General features: G+C 30.3%; 2 protein-coding genes across 2 annotated transcripts in view; both read right to left on the reverse strand.

Annotated features, from left to right (window-relative positions):
* Window positions 1-13079, reverse strand: part of LOTGIDRAFT_211133 (hypothetical protein) — a gene marked incomplete at both ends in the record, with an annotated part of 38726 nt that extends 25647 nt beyond the window's left edge. Inside the window, 3 exons of the mRNA XM_009067067.1 lie at window positions 10519-10601; window positions 12738-12769; window positions 12928-13079. Coding sequence (XP_009065315.1) covers window positions 10519-10601; window positions 12738-12769; window positions 12928-13079 — 267 coding nt within the window. The remainder of the gene's footprint in view (window positions 1-10518; window positions 10602-12737; window positions 12770-12927) is intronic.
* A 3136-nt stretch (window positions 13080-16215) lies between these two features.
* On the reverse strand, window positions 16216-19266 carry LOTGIDRAFT_108334 (hypothetical protein; the record flags this gene model as incomplete). The annotated part of the gene is made up of 8 exons (XM_009067068.1): window positions 16216-16347; window positions 16588-16718; window positions 17041-17216; window positions 17492-17597; window positions 17885-18076; window positions 18425-18617; window positions 18813-18951; window positions 19184-19266. Coding segments are annotated over 8 exons (1152 nt in total), but the record flags the coding sequence as incomplete, so codon positions are not given.

The raw sequence follows: 19266 nt of genomic DNA on the forward strand, positions 1-19266 counted from the left end.
GTTTACACTCGTTAAGGAAACCAAAACACTTTGAAAAATTTTTTTATCAACTCCTTGGACCTGCATCATTTACACAGAGGAACTGGGTGGAACTGGGTGTAAAAAAATCAAAGCTAAGCTTTCGACCTAAGTCAGGATCAACCTCAAGATCCAAAGTTGAGAATGCAATAAAGTGTCCCTCTCCCTAAAGCCAGCCTTACCATCATTTAATAATTGTCAAATTATGTACATCTCTTTGAAATCAGGCATTCCCACAGGGAGTTACAATATGTTAATGTTTCCTTAAATTTTCCTTATTTTATCCTACATCAAAATATATATATATATAGACAAATATTGCTTTCTTTGTTGGAACAATGTCAAACTGTCTGAATATTGTAGGATATCATATAGCATGAATATGGATAGAAAATATGGCGTGTAAAATACTATTAGACCTGGAGTAAATTGATTTCTAATTTCTAATATCAGTATTATCTTTATCATTATTACTAGGGCTAGTTCAATATTTCTACTATAATAATATATGTCATGTGTTCAACTCTCATTACACTATTCTTATATTATTTTCTAGGTAATATTTAAAGGCTTATTGGTGATAGAAAAAAGCCTTTTGATAACCCCATGTCATCTGCTGAATATATCAGAAGTATCAAATGGTGACAGGTTAATGTCTGTATATAAATGGCACATTTATCTTATAGTGCAATAACTAATTGATGTTAGAACTTGGTGTCATGATAAACAAAAAGGGGGGGATTTCTGCTTTAAAGGAACACTCCCAAAACTTTCCATTTTTTGAATTTATCAATCAAAAACAAAAAGGGAAAAAGGTGATTTTATTTGGGCATCTCTGCTTTAAAGGAACACTCTCACGACTCAAAATGTTTAAATACTCAAATAAAATGAAAAGGAATAGGATAATTAAGGATTGAGTCAAATTAAGTGCCATGTTCACAAATAATTACTGCATAGATGCAAGAGACAGCAACCATTTGATTAGCCACTCGAAGATATTATCTCATCAACTATTGTAAAGAGAGATGTTGTTCATGTCATATTTCCAGTATAACAGCCTGTCAGCAATTCAATTTTGTACCTGCTTTGTACTCACTCCATTTTAGCGGAATCCATTGTTAGCATTGACAGCAGTCATATTGATGAGAGTTTTTATTCAATATTACTATTTTGGTCTCTATAGACTGAAGTTTAACTAGAAGCATTTATCAATAGCTCCCATCACTTAGCTATGGAATGCTACAGACCACTAGACTTGATGAAGATCTACTCTAATAAAGGATGCCAAATTCAGCTACCATTGTCACCCAAATAAATGTTATCAGGTAGTACAGTGGTGCTCCCTGTAAGCTTCAATGTGTTGAAATGAGAAAATTGCCAAACCAAAATAACCAAAGAAAAGTTAATGACCTTTTTACTCCTTTTGCAATTAAGCAGGGGTTTGAAAGTCCAGTTTGGCACATCATCATATTGAACATATTAAATCAACATCTTAATCAAGTGTCCTTCTGGAGAAAGTTAAATCTCGGTCTAGAAGACAAGTTCAGTGGAAATTAGGTTTTAAACAGGCAACATTTTTTAAATATACCTGGTATTGAGAGAACAACACTTTGAGGACCATACAATAAAGTGCACACAAGATATCCTCCTGAATATAGACTCTGTCTGTAAAACTTATCTTTATATCAAATTAATTTTTGTTTGAAATCTTTTATAGAATATCAGAGAACCATACATAACAAAGTTTAACAGTACATTAGTACTTATCAGTTTCTGATAGAATTCTCCCCAGATTGAGGTTAAAATGCAAACAAAGAAGAACACAAAACTCTCTCCTTTCAACATAGTTCTAAACAAAACCACTGACATTGTAGTGAATCTTTCATCTGGTGTAAGTGAGTAATTTGTAAATTTATTGAAATAGTAGTCGCAGGCTATAAATATACTGCATTCAGTATCGACATCCTAGTTCCAAATAGATAATTCATTCCCCTAATGAAATTAGCTCTTCAAATATGGAAAAGTGAAAACAGACACTAGTGAGATAAAGTGGTTTTTCACCTCAATGACAAGAACAAATATTACATTACAAAATAATCAAATTAACATTAATGATGGTTGTTCAATGGTCTGTATTAATCTAAATTGTAATATTTTAGCAGCATATCCTCATGTCATACAGTTGTTTAGCATTGGTAAATTCAATGCATTTTAGTCATTTACATTGTATGATTGGATCCTTCTCAATAACTGGCAAATCACAAATAAAACTACTTTGATGACCAAACATATAAATCAACTTAATCTATCAAAGTATATTAAAAGTATATCTACATAATGTAGGATACAACTACATCTTCTTAATGTAGGATACAACTACATCTTCTTAATGTAGGATACAACTACATCTTCTTAATGTAGGATACAACTACATCATCTTAATGTAGGATACAACTACATCTTCTTAATGTAGGATACAACTACATCTTCTTAATGTAGGATACAACTACATCTTCTTAATGTAGGATACAACTACATCTTCTTAATGTAGGATACAACTACATCATCTTAATGTAGGATACAACTACATCTTCTTAATGTAGGATACAACTACATCTTCTTAATGTAGGATACAACTACATCTACATAATGTAGGATACAACTACATCAGATACAACTACATCTAAATAATGTAGGATACAACTACATCAGATACAACTACATCTTCTTAATGTAGGATACAACTACATCATCTTAATGTAGGATACAACTACATCTTCTTAATGTAGGATACAACTACATCTTCTTAATGTAGGATACAACTACATCTTCTTAATGTAGGATACAACTACATCTTCTTAATGTAGGATACAACTACATCTACATAATGTAGGATACAACTACATAATGTAGGATACAACTACATAATGTAGGATACAACTACATCTTCTTAATGTAGGATACAACTACATCTTCTTAATGTAGGATACAACTACATCTACATAATGTAGGATACAACTACATCAGATACAACTACATCTACATAATGTAGGATACAACTACATCTTCTTAATGTAGGATACAACTACATCTTCTTAATGTAGGATACAACTACATCTTCTTAATGTAGGATACAACTACATCTACATAATGTAGGATACAACTACATAATGTAGGATACAACTACATCTTCTTAATGTAGGATACAACTACATCTTCTTAATGTAGGATACAACTACATCTTCTTAATGTAGGATACAACTACATCTTCTTAATGTAGGATACAACTACATCTTCTTAATGTAGGATACAACTACATCTACATAATGTAGGATACAACTACATAATGTAGGATACAACTACATCTTCTTAATGTAGGATACAACTACATCTTCTTAATGTAGGATACAACTACATCTTCTTAATGTAGGATACAACTACATCTTCTTAATGTAGGATACAACTACATCTACATAATGTAGGATACAACTGGATTTATATAATTTAGGTAAAAACTAAATCTAGGAGGGTAACAGCTAGGTTAAAATAATATATGGGTTCGGTAAGATCTACGAAAGATAGGTTACAACTACATCTGCATAAGGTAGGTAACAACTAAATCTACACAAGATAGACAATTTGACCTGCTGAAATTAAGTTAAAAGAAAAGGTGCAGTAAATGTGTAATAACAACAATAGGGAGGCAGACTACAAAAGATGACTGGATTTTATCAATTGCCACAGTATGGTAAGTTCCAGACTTTGTATCAGACGTCATAGAAAAGGAAGTGAAAATGGGAAAACTATGTTTATTGAATCAATAAGGTTGATATTTATTTCTGCTCGACCAATTATATTGACTATTCATCAAAAAATAAACATGACTTAATCATATTGAGTACATAGTCAATATAATCAGCAACTTATATAGTCTCAATTGATTCTTATAAACCTAATATACATGTCCTTATCAGAACAACTCCATCATAACAACTCGCCATAGCTTCAATTCCTTAACTCCATCAAAATAATTCCTCAACACTATCATTAAAAAGGTGTGTGCATGTGGGTAGGTGGATTATTTTCATATTATTCAGATCTTAGAACCTAACCTACTTTTCTTCCAATAAGCATTCAATTGTCTACATTTTCCATAAAGGAAGAATTTATTTCATTAAGAATTTCTCAATCACGTGACATTTGATTGACAGCTAGCGTTGAGTATATTATTAGGTAATATTTTCTTTGCAATTTGAATTACTTGAATCTATCATAATTAAGTCTCCAACAACATACTCATAACAACTCAAAATTTCTTAATTCCACAATAACAACACAAACTATTCTAGGTTAGCGAATATCAAAAAGGCTGCTCTACTTCCTATTTCCCTATCCCACAATTTGTTATCAAGAAAGGGTTATACATGCTTTGATTGGTTAAAAATATTGTCATTAAAATGGGTAGAAAACATATTAGATTACAATAGATGAAAGAAATCAGGCAGAAAAAACATGACTGTTATATAGATATTTTAAAAGTATATCCAAGCATATTACCACTCTAATAATAACTAAATTTCTTCAAGCTGATATTAGACACTTGGTAGTGTAAATTCCATGATAATAACTCTAATATAACTAGATATTAGCAGGTTAATGATGGAGGAGTAGAGAAGTTACTCCAGTGGGAATCATTACTCTACTTTCCAGCTGATAATTCAATTAAAGACATGGGCATATTTTGAATAAGATTGAAGTTCGAGACTGACAGGTTGATTCCTTGTGATATTGATCTTGGCATGTTCTGAATTGGATTTTCAATCTGAAGCTCCATATTGTAATGAATTCATTGCAAAGGGATTGGTTGCCAGACATAACAACACATGCCAACATTCAAGATATGTTAAGATAGAACTGACATTTAAAATTGTAAACAGTTTCATGTGCAATATCTTAAAGAGTGATTGTTAATTTGGTAATAAAATTCCCTACAAGCAAGACAATTCCGTTAATCAAAATTAAAAGTATGGCAAAATCGAGAGTAAAAGTAGTATTTAATACATGTACATACAAAAAAAATTCTTTCTGCTATCTATAAAATTTTTCAGAATAATGTTTCTGGTTCATGCAGATTAAATAAAAATGAATTGAAGGAAGTGAAAAACTGCATTTGAAACACTGACAGGAAATGAAGACTTTATTGGCAATACATCTTAACCTCACATTGTCATTCTGAAAAGTGAAACAGATAGCTGAATTTCAGGTGAAATTGAGATCATTTGGCCTGTAGAGAGAAAATTTAGAATACTCAATCCATCAACATTGTAAGAGTGGTATTGACTATGAATTCTGATGTCAAAAGATAAGAATAGATGTAATATTTTTAGTGATTTTAGTCATTGTAATGTTAATGAATAATTAATGTCTTAAAATAATTCTACTGATGTATAAAGCTTTCACAATTACTAAAAGTAATGTGTTAAAAATAGTGTATCATGGTATCAAAAAAACATACTTGATTTAAATACATTTACTTAAAAACCAGTGACAATTCTTTACTTCAGAGTTCAAAACTTGTTAATTTTTCTCAGTAGTTGAAAAATATCATTCATCAGTTTATCCTTGAATAACAGTAAATATTTACAAGTTTCATTCAACTACCTAGTGAAGAGGTTTTCTAAATATTTTATATTTTATGTGTACCAGGAACACCGATAGTATCAATTTGCACCATTTCAATTTTCAAACGTCTGTAATTCCTGCACAAAAACTAAGTGTTTAAGTGTTTTAGTGTTAAAGTGTTTTATTACGTCACTATTCACAAAATATGCTTTATAACATAAGGCCCTTCGTGATTAGTGACATCATCAATCACTTAGTTGTAGTAGAATTGCAGAAACCACAGACTTCTGATTGAAAATTGGAATAGTGCAAATTGATGCTATCAGTGTCTGCGATACACATAAAAAATTGCGAAAAGCTCTTTACATTTTAAGTGTTTACTTGCTAGTTAAAGACATGGATATCTTATTAAAATTGATCATGAAAAGAAGACTACTGGTAATGAAAGTAAATGACACTATCTTATTGAATGGCAAGCTTGCTCTTTATGTCCTTTTTTTTTTAACAAGTTTCATCAAAATCAGATAAAAACTATTGAATCTATTGCATTCACAAGCCATTTGAGGGTGACAGGACAAGGTTGATAAGCAGCAATGACTGGAGTGACACTAGGCATATTATGTCACCTGATACTACTTTCATTATGAAAAACATTCTCATATATGATTGATATACCTCCTCGTATGAAAAAGTTATTAACTACTATCAGTTTTCCATTTGCAGTTTGGATCATTAGTACTTTGCACTTTTTAACATAATGTAGGCTAATAAAAATCTGCAAGAAATGTGAAATTCTGAATTATTTCTAAAACCTCCGTTTTGTCAAAAATAACCAAAACTCATTATTTAGTCACTTTAATTTTGTCAGTTTAAAAGCATTTTGTCAGTTAATCAGTTTTAAGTATTTTGTCAGTCAGTCAGTCAGTTTTAAATATTTTGTCAGTCAGTCAGTCAGTTTCAAGTATTTTGTCAGTCAGTCAGTCAGTTTTAAGTATTTTGTCAGTCACTTTTAAGTATTTTGTCAGTCAGTCAGTTTAAAATATTTTTTGTGTTAGTGTTAAAGGGACATGTGGGCCATTTTAAATATAAGTAAATAGTCTTCAGAAGTACCAAATGTACGAAAATCGCATAATTCATTTAAAAATTACTTCAAACTAGGAATTGTACTCTCTTTTTCTATATATGTCTTTTCTATAAATCACAGAGTATCCTTAAATGACGTGTCGTCAATTTAACATTCATGCATAGTTAATTCTGGATACACATAGATATTAAGGCTCAAATTCCGACAGTGAGCTGTGAACATTATTATGGTTGGCTTAGCCTTAGCTAAAAAAAATTCCAGTTTCTGAGATCAAATTATGATTAGTCAAAAAAAATGATGTTTTTTGTCAGTTAGTTCGTCCTTTGTCACTATGGTAAGTTTAAAAGTCTATAAGTATTTTGTCACTTACAGTTTAAATGTGCTTCAAACTGCATTAAGCACTCAATTAGCTTTCATTCACAATTGGTTAATAATGGGAATTATTATTCAGAATGTAATATCAAGATAATTTCAAGCTCAACCCTTCACACATTCTATGTCAGTCATATTATGAATAAATGTAAAATAGCTTATAAATATTTGATTATTGTAATCAACAATCTCAACAGTGTTAAAGTAAGGTCAATAATTTTTTGTTTGCATTATGAAGCTTGAGAGATACATAGTTTATTGGGGGATAATGGACATGCTGGTTTTGAACTTTATGAGGTTTTTGTCACTATATACAATGCAATGAAAGTTACTTGTTTCAAATACTTTAATATTATTGATAATGTAGACATTAAAATCCAAATCTAGACAAAGTTGCAGTGAAACACACACTATATAAGACCAAGGACTTAGAGATGTCAGATAGGAAATAGGAAATGATACAAGTTATAAGTATTCAGGATACACTACATATGCTAGAAAACCTTTCAGTCCCTAATATCATTAATGATATAATATTTAGTATGATCCATGGTTTAACAAGTCATATTATATAGTTTATTTAGTATGTTTTAATATTTAGTATGATTTGTGTTTGACTATTTAGTATTGATTTGGTATACATTTACAATGTTTTAGTATTAAGTAGGACAGAAAAGTAATTTAAAAAGAAAAAAGGCCACAATTCATGATGTTCGTGTTATTAAAGAAAATGTCAATAAAAATGTCTACAATCTAAAAGAGGAAGTTTTCAAGAAAATATAAGTTTAAAACAAAACAGAGACCAGACAGGAAATTTGACTTAAACCAAGCTTAGCATGACAAAACTCTCCAAATATAAATTGCATCCATATGAATTAGAAAATTTATTTCATATTGTTAATACATATAATATCTAACACATTAGGACTTTTTTACAACTAAATTGATGTCCAACAATTGATACACCAATACAGCAGCAAAGTGCATGACACAAGTTGCAAAATACATAATTTCCCATTAAAATCACAGACTAATATATAATACATCTTCCAAGCAAAATATAGAGGGTCTAAATTGTTTCTGTAAATTTTATATGTTGATCTGAAACAATCAACCTTCAAATATTTCAAAAAGCCAAAAGCAGTCACCCGTTTTAAATGTTACCAATACACATAAGAATACCAAGTTTAATTTAGTATCTCATTAACATTTGTGGTCAATCAAGGAACAAGACTGTCCTGATTTAAACTCTTATTAGAACAGGGAAGAAACTTTGGATGTCTTTAAAATCTCATAATTCAGTTGCTCTGAGCAATTATTTTCTTTCATTTCAGTTTGCTCTTTAACAAAAAACAGAACATTCCCAAGGATTTTCTTTTAAGGACAGATTTACCCTTTTCATACCTTAGTGTCTAAAACAGAAATTGTTCTGCTAAACTACCTAAAAAAAACCTCAAAATTTATTTCACTGTGCATAGTGCGCACCCCTTCTGAAAGGGGCCCATTTTGGGTTAAAAAACAGTGCATTATATTCGGAAATATACAGTAATATGTTCACAGCTTACTGTCAAAATTTTATACTTCCTATTCACATTCATAATTATTCATGTTTGAAAGCTTTTTTAAATAATTTTAATGAGTCATCTTTTTAAGAGCCTCCATTTTGAAGAATTGTAAAAGACTTCATAAATCAAAAAATTATCGTACAGCAAAGTCATAGGTTTAGATAAGATAAGCTTGTAAACGAAATAAATAAATGTGAAATTTAGAGTTTGAGATATTTTTGAAAAGATAATACTATTTGCATATTTCTGAAGACTATTTACATCAAACCCAAATCAATCCATGAAAATGGCGAACCATGGCCTTTCATGTTTTTGTCCATTTGAAGTGAGCCTAACATGTTCAGTTGACCAGGTCTGTTGATTTATTAAGTTGATTTTGGTGTAAGTTTCTGGGGAATAGAAACATTTAAAAAGTTGAGTAGCTAACATTATTGATACTGGTTATTGACAAAAGTTTATATGACCAAATTGATTCTACTATATCAAGTAGAGTGTTATTATATATTACTGTGTTCTATTTCAACTGTCATGTGAATTATCATAATTTATCAAAAATTTTTACTTTGCTTGCATCCTTAGGACTATTTTTTTTTTGCTTCTTTCATATACATGTATATAGGCTAATTGATCTGATCTTTAGTTCACTAAAGGGAACATGGTTCATACCTGGTTTTCTTGAAAGATTTACAATGGAGGTTTTCTAGCCTATGGTAAATATAATTATTTGTTTGCTTGAACAGTATTTACTATAGTAAACTATCATTAATGCAATAGACTTGAAGAAGTATATTTTTCTTGTATTTTGAATATGCATTACAGATTTATTGCCTCTAAAAATGAAGACTCATAATTCCAGATGAAATAAATGTAAGTTGTGAAAAGCTCATCATGTGCTGATTCAGCACCTTGAAATGCTTAGGACTATACTTAAAAGTTTAAATGAAATGGTGTCATAAAATATTCAATATCACTTAAAAACCTTTTTGTTTAAAACCATTAAAAGCTTAATCTAGTTGGTGAACTTGAACAATTACCATTTTCATCACATACACAGGTACAAAACAATGGGAAACTTGATGTAATTCCCTTACAGGGATATAAAACTACAATTATACTATTATAACCTGCAGATAAAAGTCTGATTTGAATAGAGAATTACTGCCTGGGGTGAACACTCAGTAGGGAATTATTTCCTTAGTTGATTATTGCATAATGAGAGATATGTCCATTAACTACTATTCTTCCCTTTCAGGAGAGCACACATATTTTACTTATGTAAGAATTTATGATTCAATGTTATGCCAAAATGTATCTTTTGAGGGTTACATAGCCTTTAGTAAATTTCTTCAGAATGCATTCAGGAAATCATTTTTAGCCTTTAGCTTATATAGTGCCAAGCCCAAGTTGGATAAAGATGTTGTAAAATATGGAATCAGATTGAATCATTATATAAGACTAATGGGCTTTCAGAGAAATGTTCGGGCAAAAGTCAGCAACCTGTACTTTTTACACATTTGAGGCATGCTGAATCGAACTGATATTCTGGGTTCTTGACCTTTTAATTTGCATAACACAATGGTTACCCTAATACCTGCTGTTTTTGAAACTATATCCTAACATACATTTAAACTTTTTGCAAATGTTCTCCCGACATGCCATTTTCATACATTTAGAAAAAAAGATGATTAGTAGTAGAAAGTATCTAACAGTTTAACAATAAAATTCTTATCAAGTCATGAAAAGTCTAGTTATGTTCAATAATCACATGAATCACATCATTACTTATTTATCATGAAAGTACAGATATAAAGGATATAAACTTTAATAATATATAAAATAGACAAAAGTTTAACTTACATCACTGTCAGGTCCTTGATCCACACCAGGACATTGAAATGAGACAAATTCATGACATCTCTTATGTACTACAAAACTACACACTGTAAAAAACAAAACTTTCATTCAGTATTAAAGTTTGTAACACATAATGAGCCTTTTTTTATCAACATTTTTATATAATATATATGTATCTTTTTTACATACAACACATGTTTGAAGAAACCTCTATATAATGTATAATAGTACAAAAAATACTATTGACATACTGATTATTGATAAAATATTGACTTAATTAAATCTCAGTATATATATATATGTTGATGATCGAAGATTAACATCCAATGTTTGAAGCAATGTTCAATATAACTGCTAAATAATTCAAAACTGTAGCAATAATTCAATGATATAAATATATCATTATTTAATAATGATCAAATTTTGAAATATCAGGCACTATTTCTAGAATTATCCATAATTATAGATAGTTAATTTTAACTGTGTCGTGTAGGCCTATGATCAATTTAATTAATTTACAAGGCTTAAAGCTTATTTGAAAAAAAAAAACAATCAATTTGGAGTTTCAAATCACGAATTCACGCGCTTTGGAAAAATCTCCCGACTTTTCACCCAATCTCCAGATTTTTCAAGGCAAATCTCCAGATTTTTTTTCCTGACCTGTACACATGTATGAATTATATTAGGCTGATGATTCAAATAATCAACCTAAATCATAAATCTATAATCTCTGTTAAATTATACCTGGCTAGATTATACCTGGTTAGATTATACCTGTACCTGGCTAGATTATACCTGTACCTGGCTAGATTATACTGGCTAGATTTTACCTGTACCTGGCTAGTTTATACCGGGCTAGATTATACCTGGCTAGATTATACCTGTACCTGGCTAGATTATACTGACTAGATTATATCTGGCTAGATTATACCTGGCTAGATTGTACCTGGCTATATTATACCTGACTACCTGGCTAGATTATACCTGAACTCTCTGAAAGAGATGCCTAGTTGACAATTTAGGTTGCAAAGTGGCACCAGGTGTACAAGAAGATTAAATATGCACTGAATGTAGCAACATTTCTACAGTCCTTATTATAGTGGAAAATACAACATATGAAACAAAATATGATATATAAGGAAGTAAAATTCAAAATTGTTGTCAATGAAAAATAATAACTTATACATCAATACTTCCTGTGAATCTGATATACACCTACTATAACAGGAAATGACACATAATTGAATACAATTTATAATTCATTATTGTTTTTATCTATTACAGTTCTATTTTCGTTCTCTTTAAAACATAACATTTATTTTTATAGTCAATCTACCCAAATGTCACAATATCATCACTTTAATGTATCATGTATGGACAGTGGCACATTTAGGCATTAATTTTTTGGCATAATAGTGTGCTAGCAGCAGTTAACCACCCCCCCCCCCCCCTCTTCCCCACCCCCCTCTCATTACATTCAGAGTATCATTTAGAATTTACTTCTGGCATAATATAACATTGACAGTCTCCAGCCCATGTAGATGTCAAATGTCATAATATAAAACATCATGTCTAAAGGCATCAGACAGCTTATTTCATTTCATGACTTTTTATCAGTTCAAATCAACATATTTTCTTATACTGACATTTTCAATTTGAATCTAATTTCTAAGAATGGTTGTACAATTCTTCATACTGTTATCCAATTACTCAAAATGTTAAGTTAAAAATAAAAGCTGCTGATGTTTATTCTTTATAGTTAAAGGGACAGATGCACCATTGTGAGGGTTGATTTGACTCTTCAGAAGTACTAGAAATATACGAAAATCGCATAATAGTAATGATTGGTCAAAACAATGCGGCATATTCTGTCCCTTTAAATTATTCCAATGACATTCTGAATTTTATTTGTTGATTTGATCAAGTTTTGTAAAAGGTATTTTGATAGTTATAAACAATATTAAGGCAGTGCAATATTAACTGAATATGATATTCATAATAATGACCATTCTCATCACTAATGTTATGAATGTAATATTATATATTTTCATATATTTCCCAGTAATATACACAGAAGACTTAGCTGTATATTACATATTAGTACATAACACCACATTATTCTACAAATACCAGCATAGACAGATAACAACATTATCTTGTATACATTACAACATATATCATCACATTGTGTTACATTGTAGTAAACATAATTATCAACATACCTTGACATTGGAATCCTTGTTTTCCAAATCCCCTGAAATAAATTAAAATATACTCTATTAAATATGTTAAAGTCGTTAAGGCGACAAAACCTTATTGATGATAGAAAATAGCATCGGTGAATTCAATCTGAAGTGCTTCTCGCGTGCCATTAATAGATCATCTTCTCTATCATATACACTTTATACATACCAAATAAAATCCTTGCAATGGCTACAAAATGTAGGTTGCTTGAAAAACCTCGGCACAAATTTATGATCTTTGACTTCAAACACATTTTTATGTCGAAATCCGCCCCTACGCTGAACACCCTTAAAGGCATTAGGAGCCGATTCTTCAGCCATCTTGACAGTGATGTTAGTCCTATCTTCTGATATTAACTATCCATATTCCAGGGCCTTTCACATATTATCCTCACTATTTCATATCGTGCCGTGTGCAAAATCATTTATACAGAGGATTTAACATTTGATTTCTATCTCACTTCTATGTGTTAAAACGACTTCGCTCTTTTTTATATGACACAATTTGACGAGTTTTTTTCTCTTTAACACACGACGCCCCCATATCATTCTAATAACACTAATAATTTAAGCCTACATGTCTGAGAGGACTGAAGAAGGAATAGACAATGTTAGCCTATACAATTTTATTGAGGGTTAAATTTTTTATTGACGTTTTTGGTGGGGTAGAACACAAGATATGTTACATTCGTGTCGATGTCTTTGATAGATATTGGTTTTCCATACTAAATTTTAAAGGGATTGTGAAGAAGTTTTTCCCTGTGATAAAGCATATATTTTTCAATTAGTGTCATCAAACTCTTATAGTCTTAATGGAATTTCAGGAATCACCAATCCGCCCCCTTGCCCCCTGTAATAACGGGCCTGGATACAAGAAAGGTGATCTTCCGCTTGACGTCAGTAGGACTGTTTCTGGTCCCTTTGGAAATAGTATCGAACTGTTATAATCCAATCGTTTAGTTAATATTCTCGAGTCTCTTATAAGACGTAAACTTTAAAAATATCTTTAACTTTGTTACTTGCATACATGATATATCTTCATTTACGCTACGTCTGGCACAACAATCCCTTATCAGACACACAGGCGTATTTAGCAGTGTGGGCCATGTCCCGCTGCCTGCAGATGCTTTGAAAAGGTCAATGGGCACTTAATGAATTTTGACTTCGGAGAGACACCTTCCACCCCAACAGACATTTTCTAGATACACGTCAGATCAGATAATATTTGACTTTCACCCTATCGTTGAAATTACCTGCCAATAACCAGTTCTACAGTCGAGACGCATACAACATTTAAATTAGTGTAACTTTTACAGCAAGTAAAACCATTAGATTAAAATTTGGGAGTCAAACAACAAAAACGGTTCTTCTGGTAGGTGCTTCTGTAGTGTTTCACATGCATTCGAAGCATATTGGAAAGGCAAACTGGGTAGTAGATTATCCAAACCTACACAAGGGTTTTCAAAGACCAAAAAAGGGAAAACTGTTTTCGATGACCATCAAGGTCCAAATTTGTTTTCAAACGCCTGTTTTTATTTTACTATGTAAAGAAGAGGTCTTTCTTTAATAAAACAAGTTTAATAATATGACATTCTGTGCATTGTTGAATTTAATTCGCTAGTTTGTTTCATCTTCTGTATCAAATTTCATTCGTCAAAAAAATAAGAATAATGTTATATCATACATTTATTTAGAATAAGTTGTGAATACAGTTGTCTGAAGACATTTAACACAACCACATACTACAATATTCCTGATATATATATTGTACATGTACATATAATGGGACTGTTTATTACAGGAACTGTTCATAGAAAGATTTTGAATATAGCACAATAGTTACAGTTAAGACATTGTATAAATCTTAATTGAATCAACTCACCATAGTGTTTAGATAATGTAAGTTGAAGCTTTTGAGATTCACGAGGCCAAACATATATGAACTTCCTAGTAACCATTTGTATTTTGCAACAATTTGTATTTCAGTAGATTAGTTTAGTTAAAATCCTTGAAAACTGTTGAATTATCATCTTTAGCCACAACCAAAGTTTTCAAGAGAATCAATTCTTGTGTTTTATCACATACAGACAAAATTCTTTTTTTGATGTTGTAAGAATTTTTTCAAATAGATCAGAATCGAAAATTTTCATCTGAGGTAATCAAATGATCAAAAATTATAAATATTGTATAAACAATTCCTTTATCTCCAAAATCAATAGGGTATTTTGTTTGAATCAATATTATAAAACCTATACATAGGTAAATACAAGTAAATACTTTTTAAGTAGATATACTTGAGTAATACTAATATGGACTAAATAAAAACATTTTGATTATCAATAATATCACTTAGTATTATATACATGTAAATAACAGTACCATTCAAAAGTCATTTTATCAGTTCAATAGGATAATGATTTGATCATTAATGCTCATTGTTTAAGTACATTGTAAATAAACTAATGTTTATCAAAATTGGTTCAAATAAATATTCAAAAATTAAAATCTTATAAAACTTCAGTAAGGAGTTTTGGCAATTTCATAAATGGTACAAAACATCTGAATTTTTAGTTTAAGTAAAAAATTTCTCTTAAGTGTTAAAAATGAACTGTTATAAAAAAATCTGGCATAATTCATTGTCCTGTGGAAGGAATATGGATTTCATTATAAAATGCCTCAAACAATTAATATACATATAAAATGATTCAGCATAAAAATCAAGTCTCTTTGGATCCATAAAAAAGAATCTTGACCATTCTGTCCATAAAAAGAACACACAGAGTATCAATTACCTTTTTTTTAAAAAAGCGCCTAAAAAATTCCAAACAATAGGTATTAATTTTTCTTTCCAACTGTAAATGCCAAAAGAATTATTTGAGGAATTCCTGAGTACTCCAAAAGAATTAAAATTATCTATTATACACAATTAAAGAACATTTACACACATAATATATACAAAAAATGATTTATTTATAATGAATATTATATACAAATGAAATGAAGAGGATATAAGAGTGAAAATAATGCTTTTTTGATTACTGTATTGATTTTATGATGTATGCTCCATCAACATGATTTCATTGTAATGACAATATGGTTCAAATTCTTCTACCAGCTTTATGTCACCAATGAGTATGTAAATGATATCCAAGTATAAAAATAATCCCATGGTTTTGCATAATACTTATCATGACCTCATCTATAGGACAGACCAGCACGAGCAATGGAACAAGATCACATAAAGGATAGAAATTCGGCATCTTTAAATTGAATGTCTACTTCTTTTAGATTGAATTCTATCAAACTTGCTTTCATGAGTTCTACTGATCATTAAAAATTATTTGGTATTAAGTAAGTACAGTTTCGATTAAAATGATCTGAGCACATTTATGATGCCATTTTCAGCAGTAAGTCATTTTCCATTCTTCACTAGTAGTCTTTATTTCACTCACTATTATTAAGATTTTACTAACAAATCGCTGTTCTCACGTATTTTACCCAATGTCTTCTTTACACGTAATGCAGTAAGTCGTGCAGCAGGATTATTCGTCCAACATTCTGACATAACTTTTGATAAAACTTTTAATGCCTAAAACAGGAAATAAAATACATAATACATAAAGTTAGTAAATTGAGAATATTCCCAAATGTTCATGCTGTCACAAAATTGTTAAGCATCTCACTTGCTAGGTCATATGACATTGAACCAATTCAACCTGATTAAAAGATTTCTTTCAGATTAAGAATAATAACTTAAGTTACATGTAGAAAAGGCATAGAAAATTGTGCCCTGTTACAGACACACTTTAAACTAAATTCTGAAACGTACCCAATCACTATGCCATCTATTTGGTATATTAGGTCGTATTTTATCCACAGAAACAACTTTTCTCATATCTTCAAAACTGGGATCACTCTGTACACAATCATAGTATGGGATCTGATAGTCATCAGCTATACCTGATAAATAAACAGAATTAACAATGATCATATTGAATGTTGAAATGGACTAAATTTTAGTCATTAGATATGCAGCCAATGTAGTCTTGAGTTGCTAGTCAAAATATGCTGTACAATGATGTATCGATACACTAAAGGAACTGAATCTGCTCCACTTCCTGTCTGGAACCTAGCTTTGTATATTTGCCTTTTCTCTTTAATTTACTATTAAGAATCTCTTGGTAATCTTTATTACAGATTGACAGTGCTAAATGGTGTACAATGAGGGACATTTTGCCAGAAAAGCAGCAAAGACATTTTTAGTATACCAGTTGAAACTTACCTCCTGAAACACATCTTCTACCTATTTCCCATAAAACTAAACCAAATGAGTACATATCAGCTTGTTTAAATGAATCAAAATGATGTCTGTTTAATGTTAAATCTAAAACCTCAGGTGACATGTAACGTTTTGTTCCTTGTCTTGTATTCGGGGCTATATCAACTTCACTAGATTCACTGTAAAATATCAAATGTTGGTTTTTATGTAAGAAATAGAATATCAGAAAACACTAACATTTTTAAATTGAATCCATAAAAATCTAAAGCTGTTGCAAATGCAATTTTTAAAGCAAAGATGTTGATAAACATTAGAAGAACCCTTATGAGTCTTGAAAATATTGATAATGTATTTAAAACAAACAGAACAGTGTCTGGTTTCCTTGTGCATGACCATAAAAAAAGATCACTAGTATCAGTGAAATACTAAATCTAAAAAAAAATCTTTTGTATACCTTATGAATCGAACCGCCAAACCCAAGTCAGCAATACAACAAGTACCATTCTTTTTAACTAATATATTCTTACTCTTAATATCACGATGTGCCATTGCAGGTTTACCTAGATTAGATACAAAGAGTCAATTACCTTTACACTTAAATACAAGATTTAACTCAAGCTGTTTTTACATACTATTCATAACGACAGTCAACATACAGGCTGTATGAAAATCTAATATTCATTAATTTGTGGATTCACTAACCTAAATCTTTTTTCAGTAAAATATAACAGTTCAACAAGTAACTCACTAGCCCTGTCCCTTTTACTATATTGTTAGTAACAACAAAACTAGACATGAGCAGGATTGGTAAGCTTATCAGATATGATAAATGGAATATTATACATACCTCTAGTTCCAAATATTTCAGTGTGTAGATGTGAAATACCACATGAAGCTGAGTGAGCTAATTCGATCATTTCATTAGTATCCAATGTACGACTCTTCAAATAATCATATAAGGAACCGTTTTCATGGTAATCTGTGATCAAAAATAACTGTGTCCAAGATCCTGTTCCTTTTATATCAGCAGCAATAAAACCTAAAACAATAAAAAATAATTTCAATATCATCTAACAATACCAAGTATGATCAAGTAAGAAAGTAAAATAAAGTAAAATAACAAATAAAGTCTGTACAACTAACAAATAAAGTATGTTCAAACAAATAAAGTATGTTCAACTAACAAATAACATTTAAAGTATGCTCAAGTAACAAATGAAGGGAGAAGACTGCCAAGAAAGACAAGTAAGGGAGTTAATTCATCATAATACAACTTAGATCTCGCTCAGAAACCAGAGGATCAATGCGATGATGCAATAATTAAATTTAACTTTTACAAGTTGGAAGAATGTTGATCTGTATCTAATATGATTTCTAACTTACTTACCTAGAATATTATCATGTCTTAATAACACAGTTTGATAAAGTTCAGTTTCCCGAAACCAACTTGCTTCTTCTGTTGTGAAGAAGATTTTGACAGCAACATTTTCACCTCTCCATTTTCCTTTCCATACTTCACCATATCTACCCTTACCTACACTTTTCACTAAATTAATTTGTTTGGCAATGGTACGCTGAACCTACAAATGTTAAAAATACTTTTTCAATACTCTATGGTTGTAGTTTCCATTTCTTTGTAATTGGTTTTTATTAAGAAACATCTGTCATATTTTTTCAAAACCCACATTAGATTCAAAATAAATGCAAAATATGAAATAATAGAGTTTTACATCCTACTTTTCTGCACCATGTCAAAATATTAGACTAGAACTTACAAGTAATGGAAGACCAGAACCACTGCCTGAACTATGAGAATGCTCTATTAATTCAGATAAAGTTTCACCATTGGTTATAAAATTTTCATTTTCAGCTTCTTCTAGAATTTGTCTTCTTTCAGTTTCTCTTCTTCTGTACCTAGATTAGCAATTATATTTTTAACAAAAATTTCAGCAATACATTTATACATAAACTTTAATAAGAAAATTTGCATTTGAATTGAAAAAAAAGTGGCAAGAACAATGTTGGATTAAAAAATATCCATTTATGGACTATGTCCAAATGTTCATACATCACCGAATTATATTTTAATCCATATCAAGGAATATTTGATAAAAAGATTTACAAGGTTTTCAAAAATTATACTAACTTGAGATACACAAAAGCTACAACTACTATCAATATAATTAGACAAACAGTAATTGATATTAACAATGCTATCTGGGTAATACT

Source organism: Lottia gigantea (assembly GCF_000327385.1).
Source record: "Lottia gigantea unplaced genomic scaffold LOTGIsca_8, whole genome shotgun sequence".
Classification (NCBI taxonomy): domain Eukaryota; kingdom Metazoa; phylum Mollusca; class Gastropoda; family Lottiidae; genus Lottia; species Lottia gigantea.